This window comes from Humulus lupulus, chromosome 1 (genome assembly GCF_963169125.1).
Source record: "Humulus lupulus chromosome 1, drHumLupu1.1, whole genome shotgun sequence".
Classification (NCBI taxonomy): domain Eukaryota; kingdom Viridiplantae; phylum Streptophyta; class Magnoliopsida; order Rosales; family Cannabaceae; genus Humulus; species Humulus lupulus.
Window position 1 is genome coordinate 71,136,362 of NC_084793.1, and position 20,754 is coordinate 71,157,115.

Below are 20,754 nucleotides of genomic sequence, written 5' to 3' on the forward strand. Positions count from 1 at the left end.
ATATTGCCATTCCAAATCTTATGTTCTAATGATTTTATTAGGATGGGATATTTATTTATTCATGAGTAAATGAAAATTAGAGATGAATATATGGGAGTTTCATTAAATAAAAATAAAAATATCGGACAGCAATAATAATAATAATAATAATAATGGGAAATGGAATCGGTTCATTTGTTAAAAAAAAAAAATGGAATCACGCGCTATGTGTAGCGTGTAAAAATCGGTTTTAGGTTTTTTGGAGAGAAAACCAATAGGAAAAACCAAACGGCAAGTGCTAAAATGCAAATCCCTAAAAACGTGTCGAAATGGTAAATATCATAATGTTACTAAATTAAAATCAAATTTTTTTCAGAGCGGAAAAAGAAAAGAAAAATAAATTCAACATCAAAAAAACTTTTGTAGAGAGAAAACAGAAATTGAACATAACAGTATTAATAATACTAATCATTAATAAATTAATATAAAAAAATAAAAAAGGAAATAAACGCCGCTGCTGTATACACCGAAAACGAGAGAGAAGAAAGCTTTGCTAAAATTGATTCCAGCTATTCACAAAAAAGGTTTCTGAGGATATATTGAAGCTTTGATTTCGTTCAAAGTTGTAGATTTTTTTTGTTTCTAATTTTTGATTTGGATTTATAATAATTATTATTATTGTTTTGGGGGTGGGGTTTTGTGTTACTTTAAGAAAGAAAATAAATGGTTCGTAATTTAGGTTGTGTATTGATTCGGGGTTTGTGATCGGCTGTCTTTTTGATGATTTTGGCTCAATTTCTTTCTGGGTTTTACTCTGTTTGTGACTATCCAAAATGGGTCACAGGTAGAGTTTCGAGTTTGGATTCGGATTCTGGACGGATTGGGGGCTTGACCGAGGGTTTCTTCGGATGATTTCGGTTGGAACCAGGGATGCGACGAAGGGGCTAGGGTTAGGGTTTGGTGGTGGTAGTCTCCGGGAAGATATGGAGGACACTGAGCTGGAAGAAGGAGAGGCTTGCTCCTATCAGAACAGCGACGATGCGAACATCGATCCAGATGTTGCTTATTCTTATTTGGTAGGGGAATTTATCTCATTATTACATGTTTTTATGGTCCGCAAAAGTTTTGATCTTTTACGTGAAACTTTTCTTTTGAATTGCTTCAACGTCTGGGTTGACTTTTTATGTTTTGGAATTAGATCCAAGCTATGATATTACTTGAGTTCAAATCTTAATCCGATTATCAGCACTTTTAATTGTACTCCGGTTTAAGCATATGCTTCAAATTGATAATCTTTGGTAGAAATTTAGAAACTTCTAGGCTCCCTACCGCGAAATACAACTAATTGAATTTAGCAGATACCACGGTGTAGGACATTGTTATTATCACAACTCAGTTTGTGTAATTGGGCTGAGCTAGTTGCTATCTACTGACAGCCGAGTTGATTTCACGATCAGGATAAAACTACTATGACATAGTTTACTGAGCGTAACAAGCTTTAGAATGTTTGTGAAATGGTTATATCCGAAAGTGTTAGCTTCTGAGTACCTTGTTGTTTATGCTTTTCTATGGATAATTTTGCAACTTGCAAGGAGGGCTCAGAATTTATTTTGAGCCTTGTAGAGGTGTTGATTGATTTTCCCAATTCAACTTTAGAGTTCTAAGGAACTGTGAAGGAAGTTAATTTGTTAGAATAAAATTCTATGGGATTTTTAATGTGAATTAAATGTATTAAGGAACAGTTCAGAATTTTAGAGCTTGTTTTTGTGGTTGAGGGTAATAACCTAAATGCTAGTTAGTCTTGAAGTGTTGCTGCTCGTGGTTATGAATGATTTTTCTTCTGTACAACCAAGTGTCCTAGAACTGTATACATTTTCATCACTAGCTATTTTTGTAACCGTCTTTTCACAATCTTACATTTTTATATATTAAACTGTTGTTTCTTGTACTAGGATGAAAAACTCCAAGATGTCTTGGGACATTTTAAAAAAGACTTTGAAGGTGGAGTAGTTTCTGCAGAAAATCTGGGTAAGTAAAAAAATATCTGAACTATAATTTTATTCTCAAAGGTAATATGAGAATTTGTTTTTTTTTTCCTGTAACTGATCACTTTAAAAATTGACGTATTGCAATAGGGGCAAAATTTGGTGGGTACGGTTCTTTTTTACCAGCTCATCAGCGATCTCCTGCCTGGTCTCACAGAACTCCGCCAAAAGTCCAGAGCTATAGCGCTTCAAGATCTCCAAACAATTTGCATATGGAGGTACTTACTATTTAGCAACACGTTGTGTGTTTTCTTTCTGTAATAATGTGCTCACTATCCATCAAGGTTTACTATTTCGCCATATATTTTGTTATATGGACCTCTTTATTTACTTGAGTTAACCATGTCTCCTGTTAGGGTGGGCATTGCAACTCTGTAGTTTCTTCAACCGCGCCTCAGTCTGGTGGACTTGGGCCGACCTCTACCAGTTCCACTTCTTTCCATGTGTTGAAGGCATCATCAGTAAATGAGTCAGGAAAACAAGAAGTAAGCATGCCAGCAACCCGTGCAGAAGAAATAGCACCTAGACTAGATTCTAAAAACAAGAAACCTACAAGTGCATCTGACCAGAAAACTCTGAAGGTCAGAATAAAAGTGGGTTCTGATAATTTGTCCACACGAAAAAATGCAGCAATCTATAGTGGGCTTGGGCTTGATGATTCGCCATCCTCCTCATTGGATGACAGCCCCTCTGAAAGTGAGGGAATATCTCATGAGCGACCAGATGCCTCCTTTGATTCTCCAACTAGCATATTGCAGGTAAATCATCTTAAATATTATCTATGTAATGTACCCTTCTTGTTCATAATGTGGCTTAAGGTGATCATTACGTGTTTCTTTTTATGATATGGACCAGATCATGACATCCTTTCCAGTTAACGGAGGTTTACTTTTGTCACCTCTTCGTGATGATCTCACTGGCTTGATGGAAAAGGAAAAACTTTCAAAAGACAGTAGATTTGTACCTCATCCAAAGGGTGTTGTGGAAAGCTCTGGCTTAATAATTGGATCGGACAACTACTTGAAGAGTGGTAGGAAAGTGTTAGGGGAAAAGAACGTAAAATCAATGGACATGAATGATTATTCAGCAGAATCAAAAAGTGTAAATGATAAAGTTCCTCGAATTCGAGATATGTCAAGGAAAGAACCAGATCTTGATGCATTAGCTTGTGAGGAGCTAGTTTCTAATACATTAAAGCTTCCAATTCTGTCGCATTTATATTCTACTTCTGGTGACATGAGAAGGTGTAAAGAAATCAACAAGAGCATTCCAAAGGAAAAAGTGTTATCTGATCGCATAGAAGAACAAACTGAATCAACGTTCACCCGAGGCGATGGACAGGTTGAAAAGCAAAAGCCTAGTTCAGCTGGAAAGGGCTTGGTAGATGGAAAAGAAAGTTCTATTAATGAAATTTCAGCTCTTCTACATAAAGGAGGACAATTGAAAGAAGATAAAGGTCTTGATTTGATTAAAGCTGATTCAAATGCCACCAAAGCCAGGAAAACGTCAAATACAGAAGCTATAGATTCTTCCAAGCAGAAATCTAAGAAGGCTCCTTCCAAAGAACAAGATAATACAAGATTACTCCATGGAATGGAGAATCCAGTTCCCGGGGAAAAAAAGAAATTGAAGGGCAGTCATGGCTCCTCATCTGCACTGGTTCCAAAAGAAAGCTTGAAGGCTGGTTCTTTGATGCCTAAAACCAAAAAAGGTACCAATATGGACACTTTTGTGTCTAATAGTGATGGGGAAAATGTGAAATCACGCAAAGATATTGGGAAAACCATGGATACATACAAAGACTTCTTTGGAGAATTGGATGAGGAAGATAACCCAATGAATTCATTGGCGGATCCTTATGAAGACAAGCCGAGGGAATCTGTTGGATTTGCAAAGAGCACCCCTGCAATCAATGGATTAACGAAGGAGAGATTAAGTGGTAAGAAAATTGAGAAGCCATCAATGTCGGAGGCAAATCCTTTAACTGCTTCAAGTCCAAGATCTGGGAATGGATTCTTTTCTGATGCGGCCCCTCCCACAGGGCCTCCTGAGCTGATACAAGAAAATTGGGTTTGTTGTGACAAGTGTCAACAATGGCGGCTTCTTCCTTTTGGTACAAATCCTGAGGACCTACCGGAGAAGTGGGTGTGTAGCATGCTTGACTGGCTGTAAGTGTTTCATTTCAATCAATTTTTTTTGTCACTGAGTCATTGCAATTACTCATAATTGGACAACTTTTTCATTGGGTCAACTTATATGGTATAGTATTTATGTAACCTTCTGTTTCCTCTATCTCTAAAGCTTGATATTTATATGCAATCATAGGCCTGGAATGAATCAGTGTTGTTTTACCGAGGAGGAAACAACAAAAGCTCGTTTTGCACTGTACCCGCATCCTGTTCCTCATAGTCAAACCGATCTTAACAGTAATCCTGGTGGATATTTCACAGAAGCCACGCTGGCTAATTTTAGGCACCCTGATCAAAATCCACGTGATAGCAGTGGAAAGAAGAAACAAAGTTTAAAGTTAATGTCCAACTCAGCTAATAAAGATAGCCCCACTCAGTTGCCAAACTCCACGAAGAAAAATATGCAGGTGTCCCTGAAAAGTAGAAGTTTAAATGATGTAAACAATTCTCCTTTGGCCAGTGATCCTGATTTTCCACTGCTAAGCAAGGCTAATGACTTGATACCAGATGATAAAAAACGTAAGTACAAAGTAAAGAACAGAGTCTCCGAGCCCCATGCTTTTGGAGGTATTCTATTTTATGATGTCTTTGTTTTTGTAGAACCTCTTAAATTATCTTTGTATCTATTGTCTAATTTATGACTTATTATCAGGTGATACAAAAAATTTAAAGATGAAAAGCAGAAGAGATTCTGATCGAGATTCTTCTAGAGCTTCCAAGAAAATCAAGACTCAGGCTAAGAATGGTGTTGATGAAGATTGGGCATCAGACCATAGTGGGGCAATTGGGAAGGTAGGTCCTAGCTCAGGTGGTGGTTTCCCAACATCTTCAGCAGGGAAGGATCGAATGAAATATTCTGACCGCTCTTCCTCTAGAGACTCAAAATTTGATGTGAAAGACTGTCTACAAGTTCCCATTATGAAAGCAAATGGCAAAGTTGAGGTTGTCCCAGAGAATGGCTCTCTAGAAAGAGGGAGGACGGAAAGTAGAGAGAATATGAAGAAAAGGAAGAGTAAGGAATTTCCAAATGGATCCTGCCCAAGTACAGGACGTCTTCCTGATAGCACGCCTTTTGTGAAGGAGTTTAGTGATAATGACCATAGGAAGGAAAAGAAGCCAAGAATATCTATATCTGATGGAAAAGAGTCCAGTGCAAGCAAATGCAAGGATAGAACAGACAAAAAACGTAGCCATTCGAAGAGTCAGCTGCATACACGGGATCTTGGCATCACTCAGCCAAATTTGGATGCTATGGATTTATCAAAAAGGGGTTTAGGACCTATACAGCCTTCTTTAGCTGCCACTTCTAGTTCTTCCAAGGTTTCTGGTTCGCATAAAACAAAATCCAGTTTTCAGGAAGTGAAAGGCTCACCGGTAGAATCAGTATCGTCATCACCTATGAGAATTTCAAATCCAGATAAGATTTCAACAATCAGTAAAGATGTTTTTGTGAAAGAAGAGTTTCCACATGCTGGGAATTATGCCATACGTAGTCCAAAAAGAAGCTCTGATGGTGAAGATTATGGTGGGCGTGATCATACTCGTGTAGGAAGAAAGAACAATGCATCCAATGGGGCCAATCACAGGTCTCAAGAGTCCTCTTTGCATGATTCCCAGGAAAGGGATTTTAATCATATGTCAATTACAAAACATAAAATACAGGTTGTGTCCGGTGTTACAAACCTCATGTCTGTAAATGGTCCTTTGGATAATTTAGGCCCAGATGCTGAATATCCTAGTAAACCACTGGCTTCGGGTAACTTTGGTGATGAAGAGAAACAGAATGAAAGCCATTATCATGCGAATGGGTCCCGCCCAAGGAAGTCTGCCAAGGGGTCCTCTTCTAGGTTGGAGAAGAATCGGAGTTTCAAATCTGAGTTTGATACGGTCAAGGTAAAAAGTTCTGATGCTGTCGGTGAACTGCATGGTTGCTCGCCAATTGGGGACATAAAATCTAGAGATGGTAAGAACAAGTTGCAGGAGAAATATGGGGTCAAGTCTGATAAAGTTGATGAGAAGATTTTGAACAATAAAAGATATGCAACAGGAAAACCATCAACTGAGAGCTGTAAGAGAGAGAATGAGCTAAATGTTGGAGGGTGTGACGATGTAGATTTAAAAGTAGATGCAATTTGTCGAAAAGATGTTGTGTCAACCCCGCAGCAGAATGTGTTGATAGACAGCAACGATGATAGATCTTCAAAGAGGTTGGTTTCTGATAAAGCTGATAAAGTGGAAACAGTTTCCAGTGGAGAGAGGTCAGTAATCCTACCACCCTCTGGAGGACCTCAGGGTGATATACTGAATCCTTTCCCCCAGCCAGGTACTGGGTCCCACAAAGGAAATGGAGTGGACACTTCACATGCTGACACCTCAGAAGGTAACAATGTACTGAAAGTGCAAAAACAGATCAGAAAGGCAGATAATCAGAATAGATCCCAGCAGACTGGTTCAAGAAATCCTTCAAAGAATGGACACAGGGTCAGAGATCTTGATGTCCCACCCAATGCTGCTACCAATGCTTTGAAAGAAGCGACAAATCTAAAACACATGGCTGATCGTCTCAAGGTTATAATACTTGAATAATTATATATATATTTTTTCAATGTTAGGCATGGCTGTTTTTGTTTATTCTTTGCAATACCAATCTTCTGGCAGAGTGCTGGCTCTACCCATGAGAGGACAGGGCTTTACTTTGAAGCAGCCCTCAAGTTTCTTTATGGGGCATCTCTGTTGGAGTCTGGCTGCAGCGAGAGTACAAGCCACAGTGAGATGGTTCGGTCACGGCAAACTTATAGTGATACTGCTAAGTTGTGCGAGTAAGTTGAAATATAAGCTGGCCATTTGAGTCTTCTGATGTATGCTTTTCAGTTTTTATTATTTTTTAGTAGATGTGAGGATTTTTAGAGTTTGGTACTTCCATTGTCTTTCAGGAGAGTACACAAATTTACTTTAATTACTTCCTGTAGTTTTTTTTTCTCAATCTAAAAGTACTAATTGCATCAAGTTCTTCTAAATTGGTTTAGCAATGCTATTGATAATTTAGTGCTAATTCACCAATAGATTTTCTATGAACCCATCTTGACTATGCCTTTTCTCACAGTGGCTCTTTCTTCTTTAGAATTTCAAATCACTGCAAGGTCTTTGCCCTTGTTCTTTACTCATCTATTTTACGTTAATAGGTTTTGTGCTTGTGAATACGAGAAATCAAAAGACATGGCTTCTGCTGCTCTAGCCTACAAATGCACAGAGGTGGCATACATGAGGGTAGTTTATTCTTTGCATCTCAGTGCAAGTAGAGATCGACACGAGTTGCAGACAGCTCTCCAAGTGGCTCCTATTGGTAATTGATATAATCATGATCTAGACATATGGTCTTTGTATGTTATCGCTGTACTAATTATATTATTTCATGCTTTTTTTTCCTTTTCCTTTTTGCTTCTCTGGCTTTCTGAAAGTTGTACTTCTAGTTATTTCTATCAGTAGACCTCATAATATAGAGGTCCATTTCTATAATAATAGAAGGTTTTTGTTTTCTCTTTGCTAAAAAATTGAAGAGAGTGGTCGTATGTAAACGTTCTGGTATTTAGTATGGCCATGTGAGTTATTAGGTAATTATTTTTCTTTGTTTATAATAATAATAGTGCACTTTCTGTGTGCTAGCACCTTAACCCTTTTGGTACAGACTACAGCCTATTCCTCAACTTATTCACACCACCAATCTATCATAGTAGCCAATGTAATTGATTTTGCTAAATTCTTCAAAAGAGTTTTTTGAATTGAGGGAAAGGAATGCTTTCTTTATAAAAATGACTTGACAAAAATAGTCCTACTTGGTTCATTGCTCATTTTCTTTGCTCATGTAATCCATTTTTGTTTTTTCATTTGATCAGGTGAATCGCCATCTTCTTCTGCCTCTGATGTTGATAACTTAAACAACCACACAATAGCTGACAAGGCTTCCTTGGCAAAGGGTGCTAGCTCCCCCCAGGTCGCTGCTAACCATGTTGTTATTGCTGCCCGAAATCGTTCCAGTTTTGATAAAGTCCTTACTTTTGTGAGTATACAATCTTTGTTCGAGAGCTTTAATTATTAATGTATAATATCTGATTAAGGTCAAAGGGTGAAAATTCAAGAGAGTATGAAAATATGGGAGAACATATAATATAAATAGAAGAATAGGTAGGAAAAAAAATTACAGAATTAGAGAGAGAGAGAGAACCTTTATAATTTCATAAATAATGTATAAAATAATGAGAATTGCTTCTCTCAAAATAGATTGAGAAAAGTTTCCTCGTTGAATTAGGCTTTGGTAATTTTTCTAGGAAAGTAACTCTAGGAATATAAAACACACTCAAACTTCTAGGCATATCCAATTAAATTAATAATATAACTCCTAATTATTTAATATGTTGTTCTGTATCTTTTTGAACTAACAGAGACTTTTGAGAAGAAAATGGGGAATAAGTTTAACAACTGTTTCTCATTCGTGCAAAATGGGGAAGAGGATTGTCCTATAATTTAGCATTTTTTTTTGGTCAGGTCTATGTTAGAAATATTTTATTATTAATCAAAATGTCTTTTATATTATGGGTTAGTTATGCTAACACAAACATCTTCACCAAGCCTTCACTGTCAGTTTAGGTTGTAGTTTACTCATTTACCACGTATTAAAATTAGCTTCTTATCTATGGATTTCATAATAAAATGTGATGTCTTGCAGGCACAGGATACAATTTTTGCTATGGAAGCCTCAAAAAAGTCACAGGTAGCTTTTGCAGCTGCTAGCACTGCAAGCTTGGCAGAGGCTAAATCTGGGGAGGCTATCTCTTCCATTAAGAGGGCTCTTGATTTTAATTTCCAAGACGTGGATGGATTACTACGGTTGGTACGGCTTGCAATGGAGGCCATTAGCCGTTAAAGACTTAAAAGTGGTTGTGGACTTCTTAACTCCGGGATTTAAGATAAACTGGTGAAAGCAAGTAATAAGAGGCTGACCTGATCTCTGTGATGAAGGCTCTCTCTTTGTCCATGTTTATAATTTTTTTATTTGCTGAAGATCAGCTTATTGGCATGCACTGCAGTGCCCCAAGGTTGTTCAAAGTTTACCATGGCTGGTTTGTGCTATTACTGATTCAAGGCTTCTGCATAAAAGATTCTGAGCTCATCCCAATTGGCTGATCTGCTTTTTCCAGAAGGAGCTAAAGATTTTCAAGAAAATAAATAAAAAAAAGTGGACAATTTTATTATAGGTGTTTGTTTTTTTTAATCCATACTGGTGGCGACAACCCAAGGATTGGGAGCTGCCTGATGCATAAACCATCTAGCTTTACTTATACGAAGAGAATTCAGAAACTGCCCTACTAACATCACTTGAAGAAGGTAAGAGATGGCAATTTTATGTAGACCAGCCCTTTTTGTTTTTCTCTTTCAAACTACTTTTTCTTAATCTTCTTTCAGTTGATATGAGAATTTATTCACTTCATGCCTTTCCTTTTCTGTGTTAATTGTGATATGTTTACGTGCAGGTTATTGTTGAGTTTCTGTTATTGCAGTTGGGAGATTTGTTACTCTGATGTTATAGATACAGTTAGTAAATAAATCAACATGATATAGCTGGGAAATAATTTCAGAGTATGTAGCTCCCATCACAGGTGCCTGAGTTACATATTAAGATAAAGGTTTGTCGTGCTGCAATCATGAAAGTTTACCTGTAGATTACTCTATTAAACATCTAACTTTTTTTTTCCCTTGGCAGTTGTATCATGTACATACAGAAAATATTGAATCAGATTAGTCTAAGTTCAGCACAAGCTTCTCTTCAAGGGAACCAAGAGAACTTCACGAATGTCTGTCTATAAAAATGTGGAAAACTGTTTCTGACCCCATTCTTATTATTTATTTTTTTATCCCACTTTTGCCCACAAAAACGCCTTCCGTATTTTCTGAACAGTCCCACTCTCTCTGCTATCCCTAGCCTTGTTTCACCTTGATCCACTCCTTAAAAGAGTTGGAATGGCCATTTAACAATGGACTTTGGCAGAGTGCTGGCTCGTACAGAAACGAGAGTAGAGGGCACTGCATGTTGAAAGAGCCTTGTCACTGGAATTTTCTCCCTAGTTCTGGGTCTTTGATCTCTCTTTTCACTTTTTTGATGTCAAGAAAAGCTTGGGGATATGCCTATTTGATACAGAGGTATGTCTTCAAGAATTTTGTTTCTCTTCATCTTTCCATCTAGAGGTTGGTTGGTTTCTTGGTTCTCAGTATATTTGGAAAACTCAGTATTTTGTTTTAATGGCTTTCTTCAGGTAGACACTTCTGAGACAGGCTGAGAATCAGTGTAGAGTTGTTTCAGAGGATAATGAAGATGAAGTGCTCCAATGGGATGAGGAACGACATGTATCAAATTAATGCTTGAACTTGTTAAAAAAAAAAATATTAAATGAATAAACCAATTAGAAATGTTGCTATACTCTTGTTTAGTTTGTTTTCATTTCATCAATTTGAAAATGACTAGTAGTCATCTTTTAGTGACTTGCAGTCAATTTTTTGTGTAATGTGTCAAATATTTTCATGCAAAAGTTAATTGAAAATAGTAAAGCGCATGAGTTCAGTTTCTGTTTAAAAGACCATTATCTTTTATCATCGCTGGATAAAATTAAGAATATTACATTAAGGCGTGTAAGGTTGAATTTAAAATCGGACTCTCTCTCTCTCGTATGAATACCATTTCTACAATATTTTTTATGTTTTATTTTTTTCAGAAAGAGGTTATTGTTGTACTATTTCTACAATTCGATAATGAAAAATTCCTACACAATTCTGATTGACTCCATTTTTTCCGTTTGCAAGCCGAAACATAAAAATAAATTAGAGCAAGTCGAAACTTAGAAGGGAAGTTAGAGTTTCATAACATTTATATTTTAGAGAATTTTTTGCATCTACTTACAGGAGTGTTGTATTCATAGTATAAATGGATATTAATTTACTACATTTCATAAATTATTTATTTGCAATTGTACTTCATATATATATTTAAATTGAAAAAAAGATATACACCTTATTTATTAAGAATCAAGAATTAGGATTTCTTAAAAGATGAATTAGAATAATTCACACTAAAATAATTTGGTCATGGAAGAGAATAAACATTAATATTTAATACAATCTCAAAGATAAATCTACAAGAAAGGGAATAAATAATAAACTAATTTTCATATCAGATTATTCATTTTATAATAAATTTTATCTTTATTAGCGATGAATGCAGTACGGTAGGCAATGAAAATGAAAAAAAAAAAGATAAAAATAAAATAAATACCAGCTTACAAAAGTGTAGTCTATTAAAAGTTGGGGATTTTACACAAGTATACAAAATTATGATAATAATTACAACAAAACCGTATAAGAAATATTATACCGTAATGAGAGCATTTCTTTCAAAACTAACGGAAATAGCTTGATTTAAACTTATATAAAATACCTTAATTGACTCTTACAATCAAGATATACTTATATGTAAGAAATCTGAATTAATTAAGTAGAATATATTTAAAAACCTCTCATGCGTTATATAATAGACTGACACTTATTGCTTTATTACCAATTATTTTGTGTACATTTCACATCAAAGCCACTGCTTTGTATGAAAATACTAATTAGTATTTCTAGCAATGTTCCTAAATAAAAAAAAAAAGTATTTCTAGCAGTGTTGGATACTATTAGTATCTATTATGACATCTTTCTTAAAAAAAATATCTTTTATTTTTTGGGTGATTTCAACATTGTATTTCTACCAGATGATATATATATTTTTTTTCTTTCTGTTAACAAAATTAAAATTTTAAAAAATGTTATATGTATAAATGTGATAACTCTACAAAATAGAGTTATTTTACCACTTTTTATGTGTTAATTGTTGCTTAGTTCTTGAGTTCTTAATTGATTTATTAAATTTTTAAGTAATTTTACATTTATTAGTCTTATTGTAATTTTCTAGATTTTTATACATTTTTATAGATATTTTATTATAATATGTTGTTGTTTAAATTATGTGTAATTAATATAGTTTAGTTAGAAGTAAAATAAAAATGCAATTTTGTTGATCTTTATTGATAAATTAAATTAAGTTTTAATTAAGTATTTTCAAATAATTAATATGATTTATTTATAATTGAAAATATTTGATTGTTATTTAATTTAATTTTTTATGGTGTAGGAATTATGTTGTATCTTTTTTGTGCTTGAAGTGGAATAAATGATAGAAAGTTCAAAAGAAAGAAAGTGGCATTTCTGAAAAGCACAGGCCCAGGCCCATTCCAAGACTTCCTTGTCCGCCTGCTATAGTACCATTTCGGCCCAACAATGAAGACTCCCAGCCATTCCCTGGTTCTAGCTCTCCGCCTGGCACACCACGAAGACCCCAGCCAGCTAAAGACTCCCCAGGCCGCCAGCTGTCCACGCAAAAACCACCATCAGCTTCAGCAAATAGCACATCACGCCTCTTCCCAGCTTGCTGCCCCCCTGCCAGCCGCGTGGAGCTTCTTCAGCGTCACCTCACACCTGGCCAGCTCACCTGAAGCTCAGCTCCAAGGCCCATTCGACCCTCACACCTGATGCAGCCAATTGCCCCAGCCACTTCAGCCCGCCAACATCATCTCCCTGCCGTGCAACTTCCTTCCCCCACGGGCCCAGGCCCAATCGCCTGATACACCCCAATGCCCAGCCCGAAGCATCTCATCACACAGCCACCAAAAGGCCAAAACTCACATTTTTATTCCCAATATTTTTCACTCAAATATCAATTCACTCTTCCCTATTTTTCTTACCTAAATAAACATTCATAATTCATTTTTTTACCCTAGCTTTTCACTAATCTTTTACCCAACCAAACATTTCATCTTTCCAATACTCTTACACTTACTCTATTTATCCTACCACTTCCCAACACAATTAAATTAATCAATTTATTTATTTTAATTTGATTAATTTAATCTCCATATTTTGCCTATAAATAGAGTCTTGTAAGACCATTTAGGGAGCTCTTCTTCATCTTTTCAACATCTTCCACACTTCATATTTTTCTCTCTTCTTTTCACTATTTTCTCTACCATTTTTATCTTTTGAAGAGCATGTCAAGTATGTTATTTTGTAAAGTTTATTTCAATCTAGTTATGAGCTTCTAATCTTTTTATAAGATTATTAAGATGATGATGAAGCAAAATGTAACTAGATAGTATTTTTTGTTGTATGTTGATTTCCCATTTATGCAACATTGTTTATGGATTTTTCTATCAAAGATATGCATTTTTCATCTATTATTGATTGTTAAAGCATATTACACTTAGTTCTTCATTATGCAAAAATATGATATTCTTTGATTAAATGTTTTTCATTAAATTGTTCACATCTAATTCTTAGAGCATAAGTATCATATTTTGCCTAAACATAATCTCTTTGATTCTTTGTAGTTTCATTAGGTTGTAACACAACTAATGCTTAGAAATTATATCTTATATAAGTGAAGAAAAATCCTACCTTTTTGAAAGTAACTTGTGCTTGAATAGAAAATGTATTTTGAAAAAAATATAGTGTGATTTCAACTATATCTAAACTTGAGAATCAATATACTTATAAATACTATTGAACTTGCATTTTGTGGATTCTAATATCTTAATAATCTTATTTTACATATCTCATTTGAAAACCATTTTTCTATTTAATCTTAAATCTTTTTATTACTTGTCTTTTATTTTTCTAAAAACAAAATCTCATCAAATATTTGGAACTAGGTTAGAATATTCTTGTTTTGTTTGAAATAGTTTCTTTCGATGTTAGTCAACTCCCATGGGTTCGACCTCGTACTTACATGAACATTATATTCTGAAACGATTCGTGCACTTGCGAGTTTAAATATTAAAACACCCCATTTTGGGATCAACAAGTTTTTGGCGCCGTTGCCGGGGAGTTGCAAGAAAGAAACGATCTTTCTACAAGGTAAGTAACATTCTTCTACTAGTTATTTTATTTTTATTTGCACTATCATCTTAAAAAAAAAAACGTAAAGTAAAGTAAGTAAATATATATATATATATATCTATAAAAAAAAATTGAAAAAAAAAGAGTAAAAATCGAAAAAGAAAAAAAAAAGAAAGTTATACATATATTTATTTATATTGTTATATATTATATTATATATATTTCTTGGTAGTTGATGGTATTTAGTGCCTCCTACATGTTTATTAGTTGAGTGCATTTGTGCCTCCTAACTCATTTTCTTTTTCTTTTACTTTTTATGTTTTTTTTAGTTGAGTGCATTTGTGCCTCCTACATACTTGATAGTTGAGTGCAATTTTTGCCTCCTACATACTTGAGCAATCTATCTCCTCTAGTGATAGCATTAGTGCCTCCTAACTTTTATTTTTTTGTTTATTATCTTAGTTGATGGCATTAGTGCCTCCTAAGTTTTATTATTATTATCATTGTTATTATTAGTGTTGGTTGATGGCATTAGTGCCTCCTAATTTTATTTTTTGTTGATCATTTAGTTGATGGCGTTAGTGCCTCCTAATTTTTATATAACTATTTACTATTGCTATTGTCATTTTTTTTTCTTAATTATCGCATTTAGTTAGTTGTAATTTTATTGTTTAAGAAAATACTTGAAAAAAAAAAACTAAAATATCAAAGCTTGTTCTTTCAACATGATTAGTGGTGAAAAATGCATATTTATTGACTTTAATGGTCAAAATAAATTAAGTCTAATTAATATTTTCATGGAATTAATATAATTTATTTAATAAATGAAAATATTTGATTATGATTTAATTTATTGTTAATTTTTAGGAAATAAATTGCATTTGAACACAAGCAAAAAGAGAAGAGAAAGAAGGAGTTAAAACTGAAAAAAGAAAGAAAGAAAATGATATTTTGTTGAAGAAATCAGGCCCATTCGGCCCAAGACTCCAGCCCAATCCGCAGGCCCACGCTGAAGCTCCAACACCCCTGCTGCCACTTGTCCGCATCCCAGCTGAGCCCAATTTCCTTCAACCACCAGCTTTCCCTTCGGCAATGTGATCTCCACCAACGTGACCAGCCACATGCATCTCCCTACTCCTTCAATATCACACTCAGCCATCATCAAGTCTCCCCTTCAATCAAAGGCCTAAGTCAGCTTCAATTTCCTCATCATCTGAAGCCCACCTGAAGCCTAACGTGAACCACTCGGCACCACACCAGCCCAAGTGCATCAACTCCCCAACTTGTCTCAGCCCCTTTTTTTTCCCCCCAACCAGCTGCCCACGTGGCATGCTCCTATTGGCTAAAAATGGGTCAAAACCCTCTTGTGTCACCAGCCATATTTTGTGGGTATTGGGCTTGTAAAATTGCCATTTTGAGCTTTAAAGCTCATATTTTTGTGGTATTTTAGAGAAAGAGCATTTTGACTATACACAAAAATAGCTAGGGTAATATTCATAATAAGATTTGATTTTTCAAAATCATATTTTATTATTAATATTTCAGCTTTATTTTGTAAACCCCATTTTGTTGTTTAATTTCTTTTTAGTCCTTCTCTTCATCTATAAATAGGGACACTTTCTTCACATTTGGTATGTAATTTTTAGAGTAGAGAAACTATAGCAAAATTTCCACTCACTTTCTTCTCATATTTTCTTCCTAGAATTTTGTGAGAATCATGAGCATAATGGCCTAATCTTCCTAGGAAGGTTAGGGATGATTCCATATGCAAGTGATGTTATTTTGCTACTTTGATTTACTATGTTCTTAATGTAATATATTTGAGTTATTTATGTTCTTTCATCCCTATCTTTATTTTGTTATCTTTATTTACTTATGCTAATAGTATATAGGATTAGTCATGCTCTTTCTATGTGCTTCTAATTAGTAAAAGTAATATTGATACATAATTTTATGTCTAATCTTCTATTGCATTATTGCCCTTGGGTATTTTGTCATTTTTAGATTTTTCATAAGATTAACATTGTGCTTTTAAAGTAAAGAACTTTATAACTCAAATGAACTTTTGTTAGAAAAACTATGGACTTTAATGTTAGATTTTCCAAGTAAATGTTGGGATGTGAACTATTTACTTGTGTATTTTTGTAAATCAAGTAACCAAGTAACTAAGCAAGCATATGGATGATTCTTGAAACCTTTCATTTTCTCAAACTCTTGATTACATTTTACCTTTATTTCACTTATCTCATTTCATCACTTTATCAAAATTCAATACCAAAATCTCAAACATCTTTCCATTTACAATTTTATTTACTTCTTGTTACTAACTTTTTGTGCTATTTTCTACTAATCTTTTGATTTTAGGTTACCTCCTTGTGGATCGACCGCCCGATTATACTACAACCACCGCTTAGTGGTTGTCACATTTTGGGCGTTAAACACAACATAAGAAATTTTTGCTTAAAGGAAATTTTGCAAAGTTCCCATCCACGCTTATTAATTAACCTCGGGGAGTTGTTATTAAGTTGTGAGTAAGTGGAATCAAATAGGCCTGGGAACAAGTTAAACCAAAAAATAAAAAAAATCATAACAAAAAAAAAAAAATATATAAATATTTCTTGTTATAAGTATGCTCTGTGGTTGCGGTTCTAACTGATCTTCCACATCAGAAATTTGTTTTCTTGTGATTGTTTGTGTTACTTGGTGAAATTTGTGACATTGTATGCATCATTGGCATCGTAATTCAAAAAATCGTTTGGTGAAAAAATTAGTGTCTGTACGTGAAATTGAAAGTGTTTTTGAAAGTTTAAGCATAATGGAACAAGAACCTAATGTTGTGCAAGAAAAAACTCTTCTTGAATACTTTTCACCCATTTCATCTAATGCTCCATCATGCATTGTTTTGCCCACTACTAATGCCACTCATTTTGAACTTAAACCATCAATCATTCAATTGTTACCATTATTCTATGGTTTAGAAAGAGAGGATCCATACATGCATGTAAAAGATTTTTTGGAAATTTGCTCAACCTTTCGTTTTCAAAATTTTTCAGATGAGTCGGTTAAACTTAGGTTGTTTCCTTTTTCTTTAAAAGATAGAGCCAAAGCTTGGTTAAACTCACTTCCAACTGGAACCATAACTACTTGGGATCAACTTTTTAATGAATTCCTTGCTAAATTTTTCCCCATGTCCAAAACTGATAATTTAAGAAGAGAAATCTCCGAATTTTATAAAAAAGATAACGAATAATTTTATGAATGTTGGGAAAGATTTAAAGATTTATTATTAAAATGTCCCCACCATGGTTTTGAAAAATGGAGACTTGTAAAATATTTTTATGATGATTTAACCCCTTCAAACCGACAAATGATTCAATCTATGCATACTGGAAATTTTTTAAAATTGCAAGGGCAAGAGGCTTGGGACGCTCTTGAAGAATTGTTTGTTAATTCACAACAATGGACTTATTCTGAGCCTAGATCTAGAGCCAACCCTACACCAAAAAGAGAAGGAAAATATGAAATAAAAGAAGAAAGTGATTTAAGAACATCATTTGAAAAATTAGCAAGAAAAGTAGACGCCTTAGTAATAAGTCAATCTACGAATTCTCATGTGCAACCTAAAAAAGATGTTTGTTCTTTATGTGCTAGTTCATGTCATAATGCTCAATCATGTCCTTCTTTTGTTGAAACATTTTCTGAAGAGGCTAATGCTTTACATTCGTATGGAAAACCTTCTTCTGATAGCCCATTTTCCAACACATACAGTCCAAATTGGAGAAACCATCCTAATTTTTCATGGAGACAAAACCAACCACAAATGAATCAAGGAAACCAATTCCACATGCCAAATCCAAATCATGCCCAACCAAGTCAACCTTACCCTCCACAAAGAAAACCTTCCTTAGAAGACACCTTACAACAATTCATGCAATCCACCCAACAAATCTTACAAAATCAGTCTCAATCCATTGCCAAACTCGAGACACAATTGGGTCAACTTGCTAATGCTGTAACCGAGAGAGAAAAAGGAAGATTTCCTAGCCAACCCATCCCAAATCCTAAAGGCCAATATGAAATAGGAGCTCCTAGTCATAAAGAAGAAGCTAAGTCTATTTCAACTCTTAGGTCCGGAAAACAAATTGTCAAACCCGATTACATACCTCAAGTTGAAAAAGACCAAAGCTAACCTCAAAGTTCCAACACAAATGACCTTTCAAAAGATGATGCTCAAATCCTTCCTTCCATCCCAAAAGCTCCTTTTCCACAAAGATTAATTCCACTCAAGAAAGGAAACCAATATAGTGACATCTTAGAAGTTTTCAAACAAGTAAGCATCAACATTCCTTTCTTAGATGCCATTAAACAAATTCTTGCCTATTTTAAATTCTTAAAAGACCTTTGCACTGTTAAAAGAAACACAAATGTTCCAAAAAATGCGTTTTTAACTGAACAAGTTAGCTCCATAATTCAATATAAAAGCCTTGTGAAATATAAAGATTCCGGTTGTCCAACAATTTCATGCAGCATTGGCGATCATTTTATTAACAAAGCTTTACTTGATTTAGGAGCTAGTGTGAATTTACTGCCTTATTCTGTGTATAAACAACTTGGTCTAGGAGAATTAAAACCAACTTCTATAACACTTCAATTAGCCGATCGCTCAGTGAAAATCCCTAGAGGTATTGTAGAAGATGTTTTAATTAAAGTGGATAAATTCTATTTTCATGTGGACTTTATTGTTCTTGACACTCAACCTGTTGAAAATGCTCATGCTCAAATACCCATCATTCTAGGTAGACCATTTTTAGCTACATCTAATGCAATTATCAATTGTCGTAATGGTGTATTGAAATTATCTTTTGGAAATATGACTGTTGAATTAAATGTTTTTAATGTTGCTAAATCTGTTGAGTGTGAGGAAGTGCATGGAATTAACATGATAGAGAGTATGTGTGAAGATGATGGAAATGACTTACTTGATTTTTGTGAAAAATACTTTGGTATGAACTTGCATATTGATGATTTTAATGATGATCTGAATTCTTTGTTAGAGTCTATACCCTTAAATGAAACCAAAGTTAAACCCTTTTCACCCTTAGATCACGTTCAATCAATTTCTCAGTCTCCAAAGTTAGACCTTAAACCTTTGCCAGAAAATTTAAAATATGCTTTTCTAGGAGAGCCTGAAACCTTGCCTGTTATCATAGCATCTGCTTTAGATAAAGAACAAGAAGATAAATTGTTAAATGTCCTTAGAAAACATAAGGAAGCCATAGGTTGGACTATTGGAGACATCAAGGTGTACGCCCTGATTTTCCCTCGGGCTGGTTAGCGAGTTGAGCTGTGGCATAATCATGATTATCTCGTGGACATCCTCAAAACCGGAGCTGCCGTCATAAGATCATACCTCCTTAGCTCGAGGTAACCTGAGGGTTCGCCTCTGGTAACTTAAGGAGGGAGTCCGGGCTCTGAAGGCCGAAGGTCGAGTTAAGTACCCAGATCGTAGTACGAGCTGGGGTTAGAGGCTATGACCCTTTATAAAGTCAACCACGCAAGGTAAACGTGCATATATCAGACATCACGTGTTTGATATATCCCTGGCTTCTCGGACACGCAGCAGGAACGTGCGTATTCAGACACCCACAGCTGCGTTGGGCCGTGCGGCCCATTATCTCCTTACCTATTGATTTGACCACATTTATGTGTCAGGTTTAGGAATTAATCATGAATGTCACAGAATTGACATGATAGGTAAGAAGGTCACGGGATGACCTTCTTACCTACTCCCAGGTGCCTTCTCCTATAAATATGGAGACCTTGGGAGTTGATAAGGGTTGGATTCTCTCTTGTAAGAAATACCCTGTAATCAAATATCTAGTATATAGCAATAATACTGACTAGTGGAGTAGAAGGATTTTAACCTTTGAACCACTAAAAAAAACGTGTCTTGAATCACCCTTCATTTTCTAAGATCCTACATCTGTTTCGGTTCAACATTAGCACTAATCCCTTTCTCTTCTTTTCTTAATTTCCTGTTGGCGAAGAACCGCGTCAACAGTTTGGTGCTTTCATTGAGAGCAAGTTCGATTAGTGCTGTCACAGACATCCAACTATGGTGACTACTCGATCCAGGCACGGTAACGAGACAGGGCAGCATGATGGGCAGGAGGCTCATCATACTGCCATCCCTGGTGAACAAATTCCTGAAGCCCAGCAGCGGCCAGGAAAGCAGCCGGCGGGCCAAGATGACACCGGAAGTTCGGCGCCCCGGCCACCTAATCCAAACCCGTGTTATTACACTACGGTGGAAATGGAGAATGCTCAGCTGAGGAGCCAGCTAGCAATAGCTAGCCAATAGATCAAGGATGCGCTGGCCCGACTACCCCCTCTCACAACCGACGCTAACATCGGAGAGAGGCAAGGCGAGGCTACTAAGTCTCACCGGGGTAACCGATCCAGGCATAGCCGCTCGGACAGATTTCTGACAGCCAACTCCACTCCTTCATCACACCATTGAGAGGCAAACTTTGAAGAAGTGCCTGGAGCCAGGCAACAACAAT

General features: G+C 35.4%; 1 protein-coding gene and 1 non-coding gene across 4 annotated transcripts; one reads left to right on the forward strand and one right to left on the reverse strand.

Moving 5' to 3' along the window:
* Positions 1-367: 367 nt before the first annotated feature.
* Positions 368-10,840, forward strand: LOC133794263 (cysteine-tryptophan domain-containing zinc finger protein 7-like). 3 transcript variants are annotated; one of them, XM_062231477.1, is made up of 15 exons: positions 368-563; positions 824-1,055; positions 1,932-2,007; positions 2,115-2,242; positions 2,381-2,782; positions 2,880-4,192; positions 4,350-4,780; positions 4,866-6,781; positions 6,872-7,032; positions 7,396-7,556; positions 8,107-8,270; positions 8,937-9,595; positions 9,742-9,894; positions 9,972-10,408; positions 10,522-10,840. In XM_062231477.1, exons 2-12 carry the CDS (start codon positions 888-890, stop codon positions 9,132-9,134), a joined length of 5,118 nt encoding a protein of 1,705 aa, XP_062087461.1. In that variant the 5' UTR covers positions 368-563; positions 824-887; the 3' UTR covers positions 9,135-9,595; positions 9,742-9,894; positions 9,972-10,408; positions 10,522-10,840. The 3 variants fall into 3 exon arrangements, with proteins under 3 accessions (XP_062087461.1, XP_062087455.1, XP_062087465.1); XM_062231471.1 differs by having other exon boundaries at positions 368-1,055; XM_062231481.1 differs by having other exon boundaries at positions 368-1,055; positions 4,350-4,732.
* A 6,553-nt stretch (positions 10,841-17,393) lies between these two features.
* LOC133813217 (small nucleolar RNA R71) lies at positions 17,394-17,500 on the reverse strand. Its single transcript, XR_009884253.1, has one exon. It is a non-coding gene; the product is annotated as a small nucleolar RNA R71 (small nucleolar RNA).
* Between the last annotated feature and the right edge of the window lie 3,254 nt (positions 17,501-20,754).

Bases quoted from the DNA above. Each gene is read 5' to 3' on its own strand.
- LOC133794263 (XM_062231471.1), top strand. From the start codon at position 888: ATGATTTCGGTTGGAACCAGGGATGCGACGAAGGGGCTAGGGTTAGGG. The intron at 1,056-1,931 runs GTAGGGGAATTT...TTCTTGTACTAG, and splicing joins ATGTTGCTTATTCTTATTTG to GATGAAAAACTCCAAGATGT. The intron at 4,193-4,349 runs GTAAGTGTTTCA...ATGCAATCATAG, and splicing joins TGTAGCATGCTTGACTGGCT to GCCTGGAATGAATCAGTGTT.